The 21,854-nt window shown below is 40.7% G+C and overlaps 1 protein-coding gene across 3 annotated transcripts in view; it reads right to left on the reverse strand.

Annotated features, from left to right (window-relative positions):
• Positions 1-13,848: 13,848 nt before the first annotated feature.
• The window catches only part of fbxo18 (F-box DNA helicase 1), a 90,433-nt gene continuing 82,427 nt past the window's right edge, over positions 13,849-21,854 (reverse strand). For all 3 annotated transcript variants that reach the window (XM_039761340.1, XM_039761339.1, XM_039761341.1), the window contains exons 21-22: positions 19,093-19,227; positions 13,849-14,488 (exon numbers count right to left, since the gene is read on the reverse strand). In XM_039761340.1, the coding sequence (XP_039617274.1) occupies positions 14,321-14,488; positions 19,093-19,227 (303 nt within the window). In that variant the 3' untranslated portion in view covers positions 13,849-14,320. The remainder of the gene's footprint in view (positions 14,489-19,092; positions 19,228-21,854) is intronic.

The raw sequence follows: 21,854 nt of genomic DNA on the forward strand, positions 1-21,854 counted from the left end.
ATTTATACAATGTACACAGAAAGACGACCCAGGAGTCAAGTCCAGGGCTTTATTACCACCGTGAATCAAGGACAGTGCAATTTTATAGCTGTGACATTTCTTTGGCAGGATTTCCCCAACCGGAGTGGCCCAATCACATTTTTCTTGCAGTTTTAACAGACACATTTCAATTCTTGACACATTTAGGGTCATTTTGTCCTGATTAACTAACAAAAACATTAACTTGAACTCCTGTACACATGTGGACTGAATTCCCAGTTTATCGCTGTGCACTGTAGTGCTGTCAAAGTGGTTTCCTACAGTTAAGTTACTTTAAAAAGAAATGTTTGAAGTCATCTGAAATATTTCAAAACAAAAATGTATCTGAATGAAAGAAGCAATCTGCGCAGAGGCCTCAGTTTCCAATATAGCCTGAGGAGTTTAAAATTAAAAAAGAGGACTCAAAGTGTAAAGATCTACTTCCTAAAGCCTGTGGCTTATTTATTAGCAGAAGTTCAGGAGGAAAAATCGTCCAGTGAACCTTGAGCAGTAATGTCTGTCAATTGATATTATAAACAGCTACCTGGATGATACGGAGGGTGGCACTGCATTGTGGGTTTATAAACACAACTAATGTTTGACTTTACAGAGAAAATCATCACAGCAAACCTGGCTCTGGCCTCCTGATGGATAGCCGCTGACTTTAGTCTCAGGAGGTCACCGCTTTACAGCCATGAAAATCAACTCGTCTGCGGCGTTCATTCAAGAAATGGCAATGTAGCAGCCCAACAAAACAAGCGACAGAGAGAATGTGTGATTGTCCATTTTGGTCTTTCCAGATACAGCCACTCTGTTTAGCTTGGTCTCTCCGATAGATAATGGAATGCGTCTGATCTCCATGAGTCCTTAAGTGTTGTCAGGGAGGGATGCTTTCCTTTTCTTTCTGTACTGTTTAAAACAAATTATGTCTAATTGCAATCATTGAGCATCATTTAATATTTTAATTTGTTATGGTTTTGTAGTGCTTTATTGAATAGAGATGGTAAGCAGCACAAGTGAGCATATATGGCAAGGCCTCAGTAAGCTAAACTGGGGTAAGGTTTAGAGTGTAGAGAGAGCTGAGAAGATGTGGCGCAGGCTTAAAAGTGGTTTATACATACAGTGCTGGGTAAGTTCACCCTAAATTTTAGAGGCAGTAAGAAATTAAAGAAAACTCCAAGATGGATAAATAAGGAGTTAAAAAGGAAGTTCTAACGGAAAAGGCGCATAAGACAGCAATGGTTGAAAGGGGTATTAGGAAGGCTAAAAGACAGCGCAAAAGAAATATTGCAGGAAAAGGGCATGATGACCCAAAGAGATTCTTTCAATACTATATAAAGTAATAATAAAAGTAAAAGATAATAAGAAAAAGACAATAATAAAGTAAACGAACAGTCAAGAAGGAGGTAAAGAGTATTGGGAACATTAATGGGGAACTAGACAGTGAAACAGCCAAGGCTCCGAACTTGCATACATGTAACGAAGTCAGCAATGTCCCACAATTACAGGAACAACTACTCGGTGTATATTTGGAACTGTTAATAGTAACTATGCTACTCATAGTTGAATGTTTACTTAGTTTATTATCTTCTCTTATATACTTTTCTCTAAGGCATCTATAAACGTGCTCCAAATGATAATTAATTATACTGTGGAGTGACGATAAAGGTATCTTGCATCTTAAATATCAGTAATAGGAACTATGAAAGAGGTACTGAGTGGTTTGGCAATTTTAGAGGGAGAAGTACTGCTTAGATTAAATAGGCTGAAATCAGACAAATTACCGGGACCAAATAATATTTACCCTTGAGTTCTTAAGGAAGTTAATGAGTACAAATATAAACCCTTGGTGAATATTTTTCAAATGTCTCTGCCCACTGACAAAATTAATAAAGACTGGAGGCTAGCAAATCTGATCCCATTGTATAAAAAAACGCAGACAAGTCAATTTAAGTAAGTATAGGCCAGTAGAATTAACGTTTGTCACAGGTAAATTAATGGAAGTAACTATTAAGGAAAAGATTGAGGAGCACATGTCTAAGGGAGGAGTGTTAGCAAATAATCAGTAGGGGGTTTAGATATGGAAAAGTCATATATTACTAATAATCCATGAAGAAGAAGCAAGATAAGATAGATGCTGAATCTGTTGCTCTTTTCAGTATGCATTGAAAATCTGGACAAGAATATACTCAAGAAGCTGGTCAGGTTTGTGGATGATACCAAACTATAGTAGATGGAAGGACATTCTTGCAGAAGGACTTGTGAAGGAGGAAATTTAATGTTAGCAAATGTGAAGTATTACATGTAGGAAGTAAAAATGTTAGATTTGAATACACAATGGGAGATCTGAAACTTGAAAGTATTGTTTATGAGAAGGACATAGGAGTCATAGTGAACATGTCACTCTCAATATCTAGACTGTGTTCAAAAGCGATGAAGAAGGCTAATAGGATGTCGGTTTATACATCCCAGTGTGTGCAGTAAAAGTCACAGAAGGTTATGCTTAAGTTATATCACACATTAGTGAGGCCTCACCTGGACTACTGTGTACAGTTTTGGTCTCCATGTTACAAAAGCACATGATGGCGCTAGAGAAGGACCAGAAAAGAGCGACCAGACTGATTCCAGGATTAAGAGGTATGAGCTAGGAGGAGAGATTAAATGAGGCGAACTTAATCTGAAGTTTATCGGAACACAGATTAAGAGGTGACATGATTGAAGTGTTTAGAATTATGACAGGACTTTTTACAGTGGACCCCAGCTGTTACTTTAAAATAAACTCTTCAACAAGAACATTCAGACAAAGTTGGAAACTTCTTAAATGCAGATTCTGGTGGAGAGAAGGACTTTAGGGACCTCAAGCTGATGTTATACTGCTCAAACAAATTAAAGGAACACTTTTTAATCAGAGTACAGCATCAAGTCAATGATACTTCTAGGATATTAATCTGGTCAGTTAAGTAGCAGAGGGGGTTGTTAATCAGTTTCAGCTGCTGTGGTGTTAATGAAATTAACAACAGATGCACCAGAGGGGCAACAATGAGACAACCCCCAAAACAGGAATGGTTTAACAGGTGGAGGCCACTGACATTTTTCCCTCCTCATCTTTTCGGACTGTTTCTTCACTAGTTTTGCATTTGGCTACAGTCAGTGTCACTACTGGTAGCATGAGGCGATATCTGGACCCTACAGAGGTTGCACAGGTAGTCCATCTTCTCCAGGATGGCACATCAATACGTGTCATTGCCAGAAGGTTTGCTGTGTCTCCCAGCACAGTCTCAAGGGCATGGAGGAGATTCCAGGAGACAAGCAGTTACTCTAGGAGAGCTGGACAGAGCCATAGAAGGTCATTAACCCATCAGCAGTACTGGTATTTGGTCCTTTGGGCAAGGAGGAACAGGAGGAGCACTGCCAGAGCCCTACAAAATGACCACCAGCAGGTCACTGGTGTGAATGTCTCTGACCAAACAGTCAGAAACAGACTTCATGAGGGTGGCCTGAGAGACCAACATCCTCGATTGCCATTTGTCAGAGATTACCAGAATTGGCAGGTCCACTACTGGCGCCCTGTGCTTTTCACAGATGTGAGCAGGTTCACCTTGAGCACATGTGACAGATGTGGAAGGTTCTGGAGAAGCTGTGGAGAACGTTATGCTGGCTGTAACATCGTTCCACGTGACTGGTTTGGTGGTAGGTCAGTGATGGTCTGGGGAGGCATATCCATGGAGGGACACAGAGACCTCTACAGGCTAGACAGACCCTATGCTGGTGCAGTGGGTCCTAGGTTCCTCCTGGTGCACGGTAATCCCCAGCCTCATGTGGTGAGAGTATGCAGGCAGTTCCTGGAGGATGAAGGAATTGATACCACTGACTACTGAGTACGATTCTCAGTTGCTGCAATGAAATTCCGACAAAATGGACTCACCTGCCGCATTATTTTTTCACTTTGATTTTCAGAATGTCTTTGAATTCGGCCCTCTGTAGGTTGATAATTTTCATTTCCATCACACAATGTGGCATCCTTTCGTTCCTAACGCATTACCCAGTCCATATCAGTAGAGATATCCAGCATGACTTTTTCCATTTGAGATACGAGGTGTTTTCAAAGTGTTCCTTTCATTTTTTTTTTTTGTTTAATTTCTCTGAAAAGAAAGTAACCAATTAATATCTTAGTAATCTCTAAAAATTCTAATAAATCTAAGAAATAGGAAAGTGTTAGTTTGTAAATAAAAGTGGAACGGGGAGAGAAGGTTTCAAAAACGTGGTAAATAGCACAGTTCACATGCAGCAGCGGTGGACAGCAAGAGAGGTCGAGTCACGGAGGGAGCGTGAAGCACAACGGAAGGACTGAAGTTAGGTATTTTGGGTAAGATGCCTATGTGAGCTGAGAATTCTCCAGAGGAATCCACATTAAGGTTTCATGGAGGAGCACAGAGGTCAGTTAGTTCAAACTGAAGTGATGTTGAACACTTTGTTACTGAGCAGTTTAAAATACCAGTTTTTGACATGTAACATGCAAAGAAGAATAAGGAAGGGGTGCTCGATTTTCATGAACAGGCAGCCTGAAACACAATATCAGGGCGATGGCTACCTTTGCCGAGTCTGCTGCTGCTCCTTATCTAAATACCAGTGTACAAATGTATGATGCTGGGCTCTGGTTTCCCGTTCCTTGTCATGAATGTTTGCAAGTGTGGTTTGAGTCCATGGCTCTTGAACCAGTGGGTCAGTTCTGGTCGCGGTTTCGATTAACTCTTACTTGCGGGCTGTGTTTTAGGTGTAGATTAATAGATGCAGTTTTTGAATGTTGGACCCCGACTCTAGACCAGGTTCAGTGCTGAGAACAGCACTGTGGAATTGTTCCACTTACAGTGTCACCTCAATGCCAAACTGACAAAATAACCACAAATTAAAAGTACAAATCAATCAGGACCCAGTTAAAGAATCTTTCAGCATACAAATACACACATGGGCTCTGACACTCCAGGAGACCCGACAGATGTGACTGCAGCTGTCAGCCGAGGTGCTCTTGGTGCTCCTGTTGTTGTCTTCTCCAGATGCTGTAGGAGTGCACAGAGGTTGAAGGTTATGGGGGGCTGCACTGAGTAGATGAGCAGCGGTGAGGCTTCAGCATGTCCAGGGTCCAGCAGCTGAGGAGTCTCAAACCTTGGTAACATATTAGGATATGGTTTTCATATAATAAATCAATCCGTGACTAGCTAGGAGTTTTGCCCCATCTTTTGTAGAATTCAAAAAACTGTCTCTGCCTTTCTTCCAGCAGAGTCCAAGAGCAGCTCTCTCGTGAATTTATACACAAGAACAAAGGCAAGCAAGACATAACAAACTGGAAAATCAAGTACTATAACATAACACAGTAATGACAACGGCTAATCATGACAATATTCACATTTAAATTATGTGAAATGCACCCTAAGGGCTCATTTATACTTCACGCTCAGAACGCGTACGCATCATGGCTGCCACGCGTTCCCAGCGTTCATTTCACGCGTCCTCTGAGCAGGTCCTCAGAAATTAACGCGACGCGTGCGTGAGTTGCAGTACCAGCAAAAGTCGGGGCGAGTGTGCTAAAAGTCGGAAGCGTGGCGTCAGAGTCTCTGTTTACTATCTACATGTGACAGCAAGCCTCTATGGAGATCCTTTGGGGATCGATGTGCGCGCTTTGCTGTTTGATGAATGGTTCAAAGTGTTGAAGCAAAATGCCGACATACAGATGCATTCGTGGTGCTTTTATATTTAAGCGTCGCATATTCCCGATCGTAATGACATGATACATTTTAAAAGTCTCACATACCATCTTTTGTGCCATCTATTTTTTATTTTTTTACTTTACCTGCTGTCAGGTCCAAGAAGCTAGTAGCGATTAAACACTGGGACGACGCGTTTACGATGATCTGCTTTAATAATAAAGTAAACTACGAGGTTAAAGTGGACATTTGAGATTAAAGCGAAATTTCCACTTTAATCTAAAACACGTTTTCACCGTGTCTTTTATTTTTTTCTCAGTGGCTCAAATACAGCGCTGTACATTATGTTACCGATGTGAAGTTGCAAAAAAAAAAAATAGACGGCACTGAGACTTTTAAAATTTATCGTGTCATTACGATCGGGAATATGCGACACTTGAATATAAAAGCACCACGAATGCATTTGTATGTCGGCATTTTGCTTCACCACATCGAAGCATCCATCCTGTAGGATCGGCATAGAGGCTTTCTGTCACATGTAGATAGTTCCTGAATGTAATGACACGATAAATTTTAAAAGTCTCACATACCATCTTTTGTGTCGTCTTTTTAAATTTTTTTATTTTTGCAACTTAACAACAGCAACATAATGTATAGCGTTATATTTGAACCACTGAGAAAAAAATAAAGGACACGGTGAAAACGTGTATTTTGTGATTAAAGTGGAAATTTCGGCTTTAATCTCGAATTGTCCACTTTAACCTCGTAGTTTACTTTATCATTAAAGCAGACCGTCGTAAACGTCATCCCAGTTTTTAATCCCTATGAGCTTCTTGGACCTGACAGCAGCGGAAAGCCGCAATAGATCGCCACACAGAACAAATTAAATGCATGATATTCCAACTCTCTGCACATTTAGAATCTTTAGATGTATACTTGATATCACTTTCATGATGAAATGCATTAAAATGTGTATGTTACATTTTACATATAATTTCATTTAAATAATGAATACTGTTAATAATTACACACATGGGGGTAACACGGTGGCGGAGCAATAGCACTGCTGTCTCGCAGGGAGTTACGTTGCTGGTATTTCCTGCTTGTATTCCACACTGTGCTCCGGTTTCCTTCCAAAGATAAGCAGATTTGGGGATTTGGTGCCGCTAAAATGACGCTAGTGTATGTGTGCTTGTATTCACCTTGCGATGAGCGGAGACCTCGTCCAGGGACTGTTTCTCAGTCGTGCCCAATGCTTGTTGGAATGGACACATACATCCCTGGATTGATGGATTTAATCAATAAACATCCTTTTCACAGATATTGCGGTAAGGTGTTATCGGAATTTAATAGGTGTTTTAGGCAATTCACAACACAGAGAAGCCGAACATGTTCTCACCGCAATAATATCTCACACTGCCACCTGGTGGATTCCTCCAGATTTACGTAAAGTACGCGCGCAAGTATGAACACTACAACGCTTGCGTAGCAGGAGCGTCCGCTGCAGCATGCGTCGCGTCGCGTGAAGTATAAATGAGCCCTTAGAGGGACAAAATACAGTTACATATTAGAGACCGGAGGCATACAGTCACTCTAATACAGTAAATGGTAAAATTATTTACACTTTGCTGTAGGAGAAGCAATATCCTACCTGTTGGTTTCTCTGAAAATACGGACAATGGATGCCACTGTGTCCCGGCTGAGATTTGGCTGTACTCGTTCACCAGCCTCTCTGTATGATAGCCCATGGTTTATGACATGGTCAATGATAGTAGCTCTTATTTGTTCAGTTACCCTAGCTCTGGTCCTTCTTTGAGCGCCACCACACATTCTAACTCCTCTTCTCTACCTTGCCCCACTCCTCTCAATTGTCCTGGTACTCGTCTTCCTCTCCCTTGTGCAGGCATGCATTCTTTTTTTCTTTCTTTGTGTTGCTCTATATTGTTTGTTTTCCACACAAGATCAGCCCAAAGCGTCCTCTTTTAGAACATATGATCATGTGATTGGAAAAACCTCGACACCTGAGTGTGGTTCCTAGATGGGAATCAGCTGTGCTTTATATATTTGCATAACTGCAATAAGCTGTTTCTCATTGGCAATGGAATAAAATACAGGGAATATATTTGTGTTTCAATTCACAATATGAACAGCTGTTCACTTTCACTTTAGCCTATATAAGTTATGTTTAGAACATGATGTTATCTGTTCTGACATACAGTGTGAAAGCATTTGTAAATTTGACTGTAAAATTACATTGTTTTGGTCTTGGTTGAGCTTGTGTGTAAAAGAAGTTCAAGCATTTTAAATTGGTGTTAACTGTATGCGTTTTGTATCAAAGCAACAAGAAACGTGTTAATTGTATAGCCTACAAAGATGGATGTTGTGCTAACCATGTTCAGAGTTTAGGAAACTTGTTAAATGTTTTGAAAAAACTGTCATAGCGATTGTAAAAAACTGTAATAGGTTTTCCAGAATTTGTTTCTCTCAGACTGCAGCACTGACGTCACACAGCCACCAGTCCATTTTCTGTAGCTCTGTTGTATGCTTCTGCGTGTTAAGTGGGACTACGCGGCTGCCAAGACAAGTACAGCAAGTGTGCTGCAGCCTATCCAGTTGGGATATATACAGTTTTTACCGAGTGTTTGTTCAAAAGTGTCTTAGTTGCAGAGCAATGCTTTTCTAACCACATCTGTCATCCTGTAGCTCATTTAAATCATATCTAGACTCCAGTGCAGAACCTTCATGACAGACTGCACATTTAGGGCTGATCAGGCCTGTAACTCTTTAGCTTGACTTCCTTCCGGTGGGCTTTTCACACTGTAACTTCATTTGAAATGCTGAGTGCTTTTATAGCACCCAGCTAAGTAAGGTGACAATCCGTCCCTGTTTTTCAGGGACAGTCCTCTTTATCGGACAACTGTCCCCACTCAGAAACATGTCCCCGGTTTCAGCTGGTTCACTTTTTTGAATGTATCTCATCACCAGGATAATTTGAACTTGGCGCGCATGCACGGTGTTTTGATGGAGGTTATGCTTTACCACATCCTGCAACTTTGGCGAGAAATCACCTGATAAGCTTTCGCTTTGTACTCTGTAGTGTTTAGAGTCCCTACTTGTGATCTGTAGATTCTAAGAGAGGCATGCCGTGCTCTGCCTCTGCCTGTGTCTAAGCGTGGCTTGCTTGTGGATGTTCTTCCATCGGTTGTTTCTGCACTTTGGCGCGGTTATCCCTGTGATTCAACGTGAGTGCTAAAGGGTGTCAGTTCAATGATGGGCTTCAGCGTGAATGTTCGTATTTGCGTCCGACCCCGGATGCTCCTGTTGTGATCTGCAGCGTGTGCAACTCAAAGTTTTCCATCAGTAGTGGTGGGAGAACTTCAATCACGGAACAAGAGGGGAGAGAAGAGCACAAATTAGCTTTGCGAAGTCGAGCATCTTCAAAAGCAGTGACTCAATTTTTTCGAAAAGTAGAACCGTCAGATGCTGAGTACCAGCTGTCAATTCATGAAGGTACGTTCGCGTTCCACACGGTGAACCATAATCACAGTTTCTGATCCACAGACTGTACAAGTAGTTTGCAAAAAAAAAAAAAAAATTAGCGACAAAAGATTTGCCTGTGCCAGAACAAAATGTGAGGCTATAATTACAAATGTGTTTTCTCCATGGGCACGAGAAGAACTTTTGGCCGTTAAGTTAAGGATGTGAGCTACATAAGCGTTTGTGTTGATGTTTCGAACCATAAAAACACTACACTTTTGCCGATCATGATCAGATGCTTTAAATACGACTCACCTGAAATTGTGAAAAACAAGTTATTAGACTTGTGTGGGTGTGTTTGTGTGTGTCCTGTGGTGGGTTGGCACCCTGCCCAGGATTGGTTCCTGCCTTGTGCCCTGTGTTGGCTGGGATTGGCTCCAGCAGACCCCAGTGACCCTGTGTTCGGATTCAGCGGGTTGGATAATGGATGGATGGAAGTTACTAGACTTTGTCGAGTTGCTGGGGGAAACTGCAGAAAGTACTTCTGAAAGTGTGATGGGAGTGCGTATACAAACACAAATTTCGACCGTCTTTTGAGAAGAGGCAAAGAAAATGTATTCACAAAAATGAAGTCTCACTTGCAGAGAGAAATTATTGGACTGGGCTGCAATGCCCATATCATTCAAAATTGTGCGCAATCTGCCTTAGAGACATTGCCCATAGACGTTGAAGGTCTGGTCCAGAAAACTTTTAGGTATTTCCACATTTACACCGTACGTGTGGAGAGACTGAAGGAGTTTTGTGATTTTGTTAACGAAGAGTATCACAAAATTTTTGGATACTCAAACGTGCGTTGGTTGTCTTTAATGCCTGTATTGCAGAGGATACTGCAGATTTTCCAATTATTAAAATCATTCTTTCTGTCAGATTACCATGATTCTTCGAGGATTTGTTCGAGAACCCATTAGCAGAAATGCGGCTCTTGTTTGTGCACTGTCAAATGAGCCTGTTTCATGACACCATACTTCATGTAGAAGGCAACCACAAAAGCGCAATTGAGGCATGCGCTATTTTGAAAGATATGACTCAAAAGCTGACAGCCAGGAAAGAAGACAAATTTATTCCTATGCTGGTTTGAGGTTCCCTTCGTAAACCTGATGATGATGGCCACATTGCAAGGGAAGCATATTTTAGAACATCAGATACGTTCTTTGGCATAGCAAGTGACTACATTAATGCATGGGGCAAACACTTGGATAACCTTCACGAGTTAAACTGCCTACTGCTGAGAACGATTCCTGGAAGAAATGACTTTGACAGGGCAGTAGAAACACTGCAAACCAAATGCCCTATTCTCAACGCAAATACTCACTTAATGTTTGATGAATTTACGTACGTAGAAGACTACCTGGCCACTGGCCACAAAGTTCAGTGACTGGACAAACCAAGACATAACAACGTTGCAGAAGTGGAAAGAAATATTCCAACACTTGAAAGAACAAGTTTTTCCACATAGCAACATAGAAAACGTAGTTCAACTTGCATTTTGTTTGCCAGCAAGCAATGCGACAGTGGAAAGAACTTTCAGTCACATGATCTTTTTCTGGACGCCAGAGAAATCGCAAATGAAAGTGCATACAATGTGGTCCTTGCTGACAGTTAAAGTAAACTTCTCGATGTCTTGCGAAGAATTCTTCCAGAAGCCCTGTCAGCAGGAAAACAAGGGGATACTGAAAAAGACTCATTCCTCTGAAAGACTTTGCGGAAGGACAGTCCAATAAGAACACACAATAAAAGGATGAGACTGCACTGCGTGGGAAGGTAAGACATGGATTTCTATCCACTTTAATAAACAATGCTATGGTTTAATTAACATTAAAATTAAAGGATGCTTACGTGTTACAAATTATTATTTTACAGTTTTGGACGCATTACGGTGTCATTTTCGACATTTTTGAAGATGCCTGGAAAAAAAACATGTAAATTATCAGTAAACGGAATTGTAAGTTTAATGTCAATACATGTCCATTCCAGTCCTTGCACGATCTTGCGTTAAGTTTTGCTTGTTTGTGTACGCTAGCACGTCGTAATGAAACTGCATTTTCACAACCAGGCATGAATTCTTCTCGAGACGTATGTAGTCTACGCTTCTCTAGCAATCCCCCATGTTCCCGGATTGGCACAAATAATTCTCATCACCTTAAGCTAAGGTGTAGCATTATCATCGAACGACCTTTGTGTTGCACTGGGCACAGATTACACAACACTTCAAACTGCACAAGCCCAACACTAGAATTCCCTTTCTGACAATGTGGGCAGTGTGGTTGGTAAAGAGCAACATCTGGAAATGGCACATACAACATTCATCTCTGTAAGCTGCTTGAAACGTTTTAAAGGAAAAAATGTCACCTTCTAATTCCATAACAACCCACTAGCATCCTCTCTGAATCTCACTGGTGTCCAAGTGTGTCCATCACAGTAGACAGAAGATGTCGGTGGACAATCATGTTTAACATTCCCAACAAAGAATTCTGGCAGGGCAGCTTTCTCTCTGTGTCCCAGAAAATATGATATAACCATTGTGTCGACCCGACTGACAGATGAACTTGAAAGCCAACTTAGCGTTTGAATCCAGATGGTAGCCAATGTATGCGACATATGAGGAGTGAACAGGACACTTAAGTTCACAGATTAAAAGTAAGCATGTTCAGCAGTGCATTTCTCATGCCATACTTACCATGAAAGTCAGTGCCCTGCTCACAACGTAATTTTAGATTCAAATGGACAAACTCAAAATAATGGAGATCAAAAGCAGAAGAAACAAAAACAATGACGACAAACTGCTATCACACCAGTTCTGTCTTTTCAAAATATATTTTCCAGTAGGCCATGGACAATGCCTGTTAATGTGCTCATGGCATACAAGAAGTTTGACATTGATGACAGCTGTAACAGAAACCGTACATGAGATTAATATTTCACAATGATATGGTTAAAATTGTATACATCATTGCTTACATTTGCAAAAAAACACCCCAATAAAATCTTAAGTAGTAATTTAAGCAAAGACCTGTGCCTCATGACTAATTGAAAAGCTGACAAGTCACAAAGCAGTTACACACCTGAACGCTTTTCCACCAGCCACACCAGGCCGTGCTTTAATGCTGCTGTACTGACATGATATCCTGTACATCAGAGAAGAGTACTGTAGCGGATGCCACATGTACTATTGGTTCCTTTGTTAGTTTGCGTCTCCTTAAAGTGTACCTCAGGAAATGGGTTGCTGAGGGTTTGCCCGAAAATGGGGAACAGCACCTTTAAGGAGAAGACACAGCAGCGACAGGATGGTTGGGCTGAAGACGATTCAACCCAGAAAGGAAGGGAGAGATCGACAGACGTCAAGCAGTGAAGTGAGGAGAAACAGCAAGGTGTTAGCAGCAAGAATCCACTTGCAAGCACCCTGCTGGAAGAAGGTTTATATTACCCAGGGTTAAAAGTGAGACGCGTCTCTGAAGTTGAACGTTTTTGTAGTTTCTCTGGAGCGACCAACCCATGGACTGGTGGAACAGAACATTTATTCTGTTGGCATCAGCTGCCTGTGTACTCTGTTGTGCTTCCGGCATTTCATTGTCCTCTTGAACTTTGAGGACAGTAAACTAAACTGTGATAATTTGGGGGAAACAGGTTATCTCTGGCGATATCGTCTCGTACCCTAATTTGTGAATCTTTGTCTTTATTTTTATGCACTCGTTTTTATGTTTAAACTGTCTTGCCTGTTAATATGTAAAAATCCTTTTTTTCGTTTCATTTCTTTAATGCCTTTCATCGTATGCTGATCTGGGGTGTGTGGTGAGAGGGTCAAAAAGGACAAGTGTTGATCACATAACCCCGAAAGATTTCTGTAACGTACTGCTGTTACTCTAGTGGTATTCTGATCATGCGGCTGCCCTGGGCTTAGTTGTTCTCTGGGGTAGTGGTACATTATAAAGAGTTATCCTCCCTCAGACTGGTCTGTGGAAAAGTTTATCCTGGTGGCGGGCTGTATCACGCAGTGCCTGAAACACCTAAATAAACAGAGAAGAGTTCAGGGTCTGGTTAGATATTGAATAATAGCTGAGCTCCACAACATCACTCATGAACCACTCATGTGAGGCCACCATACTCATAACACACAGCAAAGAGCCGAGACCCGCAAGGCCCTCCGCCAACAGTCTCTTAACAGTAAAATAAAAGCAAATTGTATTTTTTACAGAAATGACTCCACACGCTGTTCAGCTCTGTAATGGATGGGCTGGCATAGGAAGTGCTTGGTAAAATTTGGCTTTGAATTCAGCTTTACAATGGAGAGAGAGAGAGAGAGATTAGGAGCACATGCTGATATGCTGCACCCACCACATGACAAACCACCTCAGGACCCCAGATTAGGACCCGAGTGCAGCCATTCAATGGGTGACACCTCAGCACCACACTAGTTCAGATGGAATAGTGTGAGGTTTTTTTTTATGGTGGCTGGAGTGCCAATTCTGCCACCAACCCCCAGGTTTTTCCCTGCAGGATGGAGGGCCTACACGCAGGGCTGGATGCAGATTAACGTCATACCCAGGACGGAGCAATTCCTTACAATGAAATTCCACAAAATATATTAATTTAAGATGATATATAAAACATTTTTTTTCCTTCAGTTACTAAAATTCAACAAAAATGACCAAAGATGATATGACATAATCTAGTTGGGTGTTAAGGGCACTGAAAATGAAGGTTTAGCAACAGGGCTGGTAACATCACTTAAAAATGTCATTAACATTTTATATATCCATAAACATCCAAAAAAAAACAAACAAAAAAAACGGTTAGCTGATAAGGGCTTTGATTGCAATCATCCCTCCTACAGCCGCTATATAAACACGAGAGCCTAGCCTGGTAGTGAGGTCCACATCCACTAAAATAATTCAAAATATTGCACTTTACTTGAGGAAGGGCAGCTATAAGGTTCCCCCAGGATGAAATCCATCACTGAAAAGTCATTGCTAGTCAATCAATAACTCAAAAAATGGTCTCTTGTGTCCAATTTCAATATTCAGCACTGTAAAGCATTTGATGGTGAATTTCAGGAAATGTCTCCCTTAAAAATGCCGTAAGATCTGCTCGATTCTTGGTGAAAGCTCAATATGTTCCAATGTATAGTTCATTGATTTCACAACTTGTGGAGAGCAAGTCAGAAATGTTAGGGGTCCCAGGCGTTGCTCCACACAAGTCGAACAGAAAGGTCCGCCGTCATCTGTCCGGTCACTCTAGAATAAAAACAAAAGCAGATTATTAGGAGAGAATTCACAACAAATCATGAGTGAAAAAGCCTAAGAACGTGTTGACGTTTACACGTCTCGATCTGGGCTCTGTGATAGGCTGGTGTCCTGTGCTGTGCTGGTTCAGAATTAGCCCTCACAGCTGCCGGAGTGGTGATTGATGACTGTGTGAAAATCCCAGTAGTTCTGAAATTCTCAGAGCAGCCCGAATGACGCCAACAACAATGCCACGTTCAAAGTCACTTAAATCATCTTTCTTAACCATTCTGATGTTTGGTTTAAACTTTAGCAGGTCTTCGTGACAAAGTCTACATGTTGAAATGCAGAGTTGCTGCTATGTGATTGGCGGATTAGATATTTGCATTAACAAGCAGCTGAACAGGTGTACCTAATAAAGTACAAATTTATTAAAAATTAAAAAATTGAGAAAGCACATGTATATAAATATTCACAGCCTTTGTCATGAAGCTCAAAACTGAGCTCAGGTGCATCCTGTTTCCCCTGATCATCCTTGAGATGTTTCTGTAGCTTAATTGGAGTCCACCTGTGGTAAATTCAGTTGATTGGACATGATTTGGAAAGCCACACAACTGTCTATATAAGGTCCCACAGTTGATAGTTCATGTCAGAGCACAAACCAAGCATGAAGTCAAAGGAATTGTCTGTAGACCTCCGAGACAGGACTGTCTCGAGGCACAAATCTGAGGAAGGTTACAGAAAAATTTCTGCTGCTTTGAAGGTCCCAATGAGCACAGTGGCCTCCTTTATCCGTAAGCGGAAGAAGTTCGAAACCACCAGGACTCTTCCTAGAGCTGGTCGGCCATCTAAACTGAGCGATTGGGGGAGAAGGGCCTTAGTCAGGGAGGTGACCAAGAACCCGATAGTCACTCTGTCAGAGCTCCAGAGGTCCTCTGTGGAGAGAGGAGAACCTTCCAGAAGGACAACCATCTCTGTAGTAATCCACCAATCAGGCCTGTATGGTAGAGTGGCCAGACGGAAGCCACTCCTTAGTAAAAGGCGCATGGCAGCCCACCTGGAGTTTGCCAAAAGGCACCTGAAGACTCTCAGACCATGAGAAAAAAAATTCTCTGGTCTGATGAGACAAAGATTGAACTCTTTGGTGTGAATGCCAGGCGTCACGTTTGGAGGAAACCAGGCACCGCTCATCACTAGGCCAATACCATCCCTACAGTGAAGCATGGTGGTGGCAGCATCATGCTGTGGGGATGTTTTTCAGCTGCAGGAACTGGGAGACTAGTCAGGATAAAGGGAAAAATGTCTGCAGCAATGTATAGAGACATCCTGGATGAAAACCTGCTCCAGAGTGCTCTTGACCTCAGACTGGGGTGACGGTTCATCTTTCTGCAGGACAACGACCCTAAGCACACAGCCAAGATATCAAAGGAGTGGCTTCAGGACAACTCTGTGAATGTCTTTGAGTGGCCCAGCCAGAGGCCAGACTTGAATCCGACTGAACATCTCTAGAGAGATCTTAAAATGGCTGTGCACCAACGCTTCCCATCCAACCTGATGGAGCTTGAGAGGTGCTGCAAAGAGGAATGGGCGAAACTGGCCAAGGATAGGTGTGCCAAGCTTGTGGCATCATATTCAAAAAGACTTGAGGCTGTAATTGCTGCCAAAGGTGCATCGACAAAGTATTGAGCAAAGGCTGTGAATACTTATGTACATGTGATTTCTCAGTTTTTTTATTTTTAATAAATTTGCAAAAATCTCAAGTAAACTTTTTTCACGTTGTCATTATGGGGTGTTGTGTGTCGAATTCTGAGGGAAAAAAATGAATTTAATCCATTTTGGAATAAGGCTTTAACATAACAAAATGTGGAAAAAGTGATGCACTGTGAATTAATCAAATGTCTACTGCAAAAATGGTGCAAAGAAACACAGCTGATGCTTCTCTCATATTCAGAATTATCTCTCACCTATGAAGGAGTCATTCTCCCCTCATTCAAAACTGGATTCAGTTGAAACAAAAAGTATCATTATCTACCTTATTTCATGTTATATTTGCTGGAGTGCATTTTAGTTTTTGTATTTAACTTCAGCATTTAAAAGTGCATTAAAAAGTATTCTGCTTTAATATAATTTACTCATCTTAAAATAGTTTTTTTTTTTTTAACTAAGCTTTTGACTCCTATCAGGAGTCATCATCATAAGAAAATTACAGGAAATTATTTGTTAGAATGACTTGTGTGCTTAGGGTCGTTGTCTTGCTGCATGACCCACCTTCTCTTGAGATTCAGTTCATGGACAGATGTCCTGATATTTTCCTTTAGAATTCTCTGATATAATTCAAAATTCATTGTTCCATCAATGAAGGTAAGCCGTCCTGGCCAAGATGCAGCAAAACAGGCCCAAACCATGATACTACCACCACCATGTTTCACAGATGGGATAAGGTTCTTATGCTGGAATGCAGTGTTTTTCTTTCTCCAAACATAGAACTTTTTGGTTTAAATGAAAAGTGTTATTTTGGTCTCATCCGTCCACAAAACATTCTTCCAATAGCCTTCTGGTTTGTCCACATGATCTTTAGCAAACTGCAGATGAACAGCAATGTTTTTTTGGAGAGCAGTGGCTTTCTCCTTGCAACCCTGCCATGCACACCATTGTTGTTCAGTGTTCTCCTTATGGTGGACTCATGAACATGAGCCAATGTGAAAGAGGCTTTCAGTTGCTTAGACGTTACCCTGGGGTCCTTTGTGACCTTGTTGACTATCACACACCTTGCTCTTGGAGTGATCTTTGTTGGTTGACCACTCCTGGGGAGGGTAACAATGGTCTTGAATTTCCTCCATTTGTACACAATCTGTCTGACTGTAGATTGGTGGAGTCCAAACTCTTTAGAGATAGTTTTGTAACCTTTTCTAGCCTGATGAGCATCAACAACTCTTTTTTTGAGGTCCTCAGAAATCTCCTTTGTTCGTGCCATGATACACTTCCACAAACGTGTTGTGAAGAGCAGACTTTGATAGATCCCTGTTCTTTAAATAACACAGGGTGCCCACTCACACCTGATTGTCATCCCATTGATTGAAAACACCCGACTCTAATTTCACCTTCAAACTAACTGCTAATCCTAGAGGTTCACATACTTTGCCACTCACAAATATGTATTATTCGATCATTTTCCTCTATGAATAAATGACCCAAGTATAAAATTTTTGTCTCATTTGTTTAACTGGTTTCTCTTTATCTACTTTTAGGACTTGAGTGAAAATCTGATGATGTTTTAGGTCATATTTATGCAGAAATATAGACAATTCTAAAGGGTTCACAAACTTTCAAGCACAACTGTATGCTGTAAACTGCGTTCTGTATCTTTGCTGCTGGTTTCCTGCGTTTAGCATTAAAAAGAACTGGGCACAGAATGTTTGCATGCTTTTGTGCTATTTTGATACCTGATCTGGCAGGGTAAGTGCTGTACCATCTAATATTCTGTGATGTTAAGGAAGTATTTGCCAAGTGGGATAGGGGGTCAGGTTAGAGTTGATTGCTGGGGTCTCTGGCATCTCCTATGTAAGCATTGTTTGAGGAATGTCCTAATGTTTATTGTTGTATTACTTCCACAGATTTTCCTAATGGTCTGTTTTACTCCGCAAGGTGCCCCTCTAATTATTACTTTAAAAAAAATGTATTAGTTTCTGTCTATCCATCACATTCCTGAACCTGGTTAACCCTTTTCAGGGTTGTGGGGAGTCTCAGCCTATCCCAGCAAGATTCACCACAAGGCAGGCATCAGTCCTGAACATGAAGCCAGTGTACCTCAGGTCACATTTACCATATATACTTCCATATAAGTCGGGTCTTGAAACCCAAAAAACTGACCATAAAATCAGACCCCAACTTATATGCCCATTCAAATATACGATAATCATTATTATTATTTCTTTTTTGCATCTTTCCTGCTTCTTTCAAATCTTGCACCAATTTCTCAGATGCATCGAATTTTGTTGCGGCAGCATAGCTACCAATTTCTTTCACCACTTCTACGAATTTAATTTAAAACCAGCTTCATATTTTCTTCTGATTGAACGCTCCATCATAGATAAGGGATGCTCTTACAATAAAGGTGTATGAGGGTGTGAGATATAATTTACAATAAACAGTGCAAACATTGCTTTGAAATAGTTCGGGTATTACCATGTGGTCACGTAGGCACAATGCACAGTAAAAAAAAAAAAGCAGTGTGCTCTGTGTTTACTCTCTCAGGTGGGCGTTAGCATATCATAATCTCTTGGACCAATAGCGTGAGTTTTCCACATTTGACTTATACGATCAATATTCTAAAATACCAGAAATTATACGGTAAAATCAAGTCCCGACTTGTACGTGGGAGAGCTTAAATGCGAGTATATACGGTAGTTATATAATGAATTCAAAAACACACTCACTTCTAACAGAGGTTGTTCAGACATGGAAAGAAAACCAAAGATCACATGAGTATTTGACATTCAAACTCTGCCTAGTGGAGCTGCAAGGCAGAACCACTAAATACCGTGCCATTTTGTGGCATAAACAAAATATAACTGCTGACTAACAGAGAGAAAACAAAGATCAAGGAAATGTCTCACGTATTTCATGGGGACTTTCTTCATTGTAAGAGTTGCCTTTTCACTCAAAATGTTTGAACATTCTGTAACAGCACAAGTAGGAAGATTTCCATCTTCAAGGAAGGAGCTTGTCAGATCTGACCTCAGAAAGTATTCCTGAAGAACAAAAAAAGGCCAATAACATTTAAGCAAACACTTCATATACATTTTAGAGATCTTCATAGTGTAAAGCCCTATTTTGGTCTTACACTTAATTTTTAAATATTTGCACTACTGGTTAGTAAACCTTTTAGAACACCTCAGTTTTTATGGAAATGTGTGCAATTTAATGTCTTAATGTTTCATGAAATCAAGGCATAGAACAAATAAACAATGGCATATAAAAAGTAAGTCACAGAATCATTAAGTGTATAAAACGTTATTCAAATTTTTTGATTCATCATTGTGGCCACTTTTTGCTGATACAGCAGCTAAACCGCAGTAAACCTTTGGATTCAGAATGCCAGTCACTCTGTTCAAGTCACCAACTCCTTCTCCAGCAAAAGAACACCAGACCATCACACTTCCTTCTCCATATTTGACATGCTGGTGTCACACAATGAGGAACTATCCTTTCACCAACTTTCAACGCCCTCTGTAATAAACTAAAGATTTCAAATTTTGATTCTTTGGTCCATAAAGACTTTCTTCCAGTCTACAGTAGTCCACAGGTGGTATTTCAAGGTCCTGTTTTGTCCTTTAATGAATGGCTTTCTTACTGTCACTCGTTTTGTCAAACCTGCAGCACAAAGTCTTCTCTTCACAGTACAAACTGAGACTTGCTTTTTCTGACTACTGTTAAGCTGAGCTTGAAGCTGTTGTGCTGTCAGGTGTGTATTACGCAAGCTGGTGACTTTCAGAAACCTGTCTTCTGATTGGGTTGTGACTTTGGGTCTGTCAGATCTCTTCCTATTAAAGTTTGTTCCAGTTTCAGTTATCTTTGGATTGTGTTGGACACCACAATCAGTCACACTTTGATTTTGTTTGTATTTTCTCTAAATTAAAGGCCTACACTTCTAAGGGTAATAATGCTGTGTCTCATTTCATTTGTTAATTGCCATTTTCTTGCCATTATCACTCAAATATACAACTTTCTAGGGTGTAGAGTGTGTTGTAACACAGTTTGTTCCAACTCTGCATTAAGACAGACAGAGGGGTTTTAAGTAATCAACAGAAGTTGGGACACCTGTGTAAATTGTTTGCGTCAACTTGCCAGGCTTAATTTATTTTAACTGCTGCAGAACATCTGTAGGTTGCACCGTATTAGTTGTTCCCCGAGGAAGGCCCATTTGTAATATTCTCTAATTTCCTTTTTTTAGTTTTTGCTAGTCTAAACTTTAAATTTAAACCTCAATTTAGTACTTACCTTTTTACCGTTTTTAGCCATTCACTGCATTTCAACTGAATAATTTGAAGAAAAACTTTGCAACTTCCCACCCAAATTTTTCCTCCAATGTCCACTGTTCTCTCTCACGCTGCCTTCATTCTACATCACCAAACCACCTACATAAAACCCTATCACCTCCATATCAACTCTTTATTTTTAACTCCGCATTTGTCCTCCTCTCACTCCATGACACTATACAAGTCTATCTGATTATTCTCAGTTCTTTCCAGTTTTGCTTTTCTTAGCCAAGTCTCACTAATACAGAACATACTGTTCTTCACACAGCTTCATATATTTACACATATGCACACACACCCGCAGGGCAAATTATTAGGAATTATATTAGGGCCTCCTTCTGCTTGCAAAACGGACTAAGATCTTTGAGGCATGGAGTCCATAAGGTGTTGAAAACAGTTCTGCGATTCTGGTCCATGTTGGCATGATTTTATCATGCAATTTGTGCAGATTTGTCAGCTATAATTCATGCTGTGAATCATCGGTTCTGCCACATACCACATATGTTCTATTGGACTGAACTCATTGTCATGTTCATGAAACCAGTTTGAGACGTCTTTTGCTTTGTGACAATGCATTACCATGCTGGAAGTAAAAGTGTTAGGGGTGGACATGAAGGGGTGCACATGATCAGCAACAAAACACATAAGCCATAGCATCCAAACAATCATTCACTTGTATCAATGGGCTAAAAGTGTGCCAATAAAACATTGCCCACACCTTTACACCACCACCACAAGCCTAGGCTGTTGATACAGGCAGGCCGGGGGCCCAAGGATTTATGGAATTCTGACTGCACCATCTGTATGCCTCAGCAGAACATTTTTCCAGTCTTCAGCTGTCCAGTTTTGGTGAACCCGTGTCCACTGTAGCCACAACTTTCTGTTCTTGTCTGACAGGAATGAAGCCTGACATGGCAACATTCAATGTGTTGAGCTTTCGGAGATGCTGTTCTGCTCACTACAGTTGTACAGATGGGTTATCTGAGTTACCCTAGCTTTTCTGTCACCTCAGATCAGGCTGGCCATTCTCTACTGACCTCTCTCATCAATAAGGTGCTTATATAAACCCTAGTTATAAAAGGAAAATATTTTAAGGATTTTTTTCCACAACTCTTGCTACACTGAATCATGTACCTAAATGGAAGTAAATTGAAAAGAAACATCTTTGGTATTACATGCTCATTTGAACCTACAGAATTGCCATTAAGTCGAGTCAGTTGTAATTGGAGTGCCACTTGTATGTTCTCCTTGATAATATGAACTCCCGGTTTACCCACCTGAGCCAAAAAGGTGTGGTAATATTTTGTTATAAATGTTTTTATACAAATTTTTTTGTTATA

Source organism: Polypterus senegalus, chromosome 8 (genome assembly GCF_016835505.1).
Source record: "Polypterus senegalus isolate Bchr_013 chromosome 8, ASM1683550v1, whole genome shotgun sequence".
Lineage (NCBI taxonomy): Eukaryota > Metazoa > Chordata > Cladistia > Polypteriformes > Polypteridae > Polypterus > Polypterus senegalus.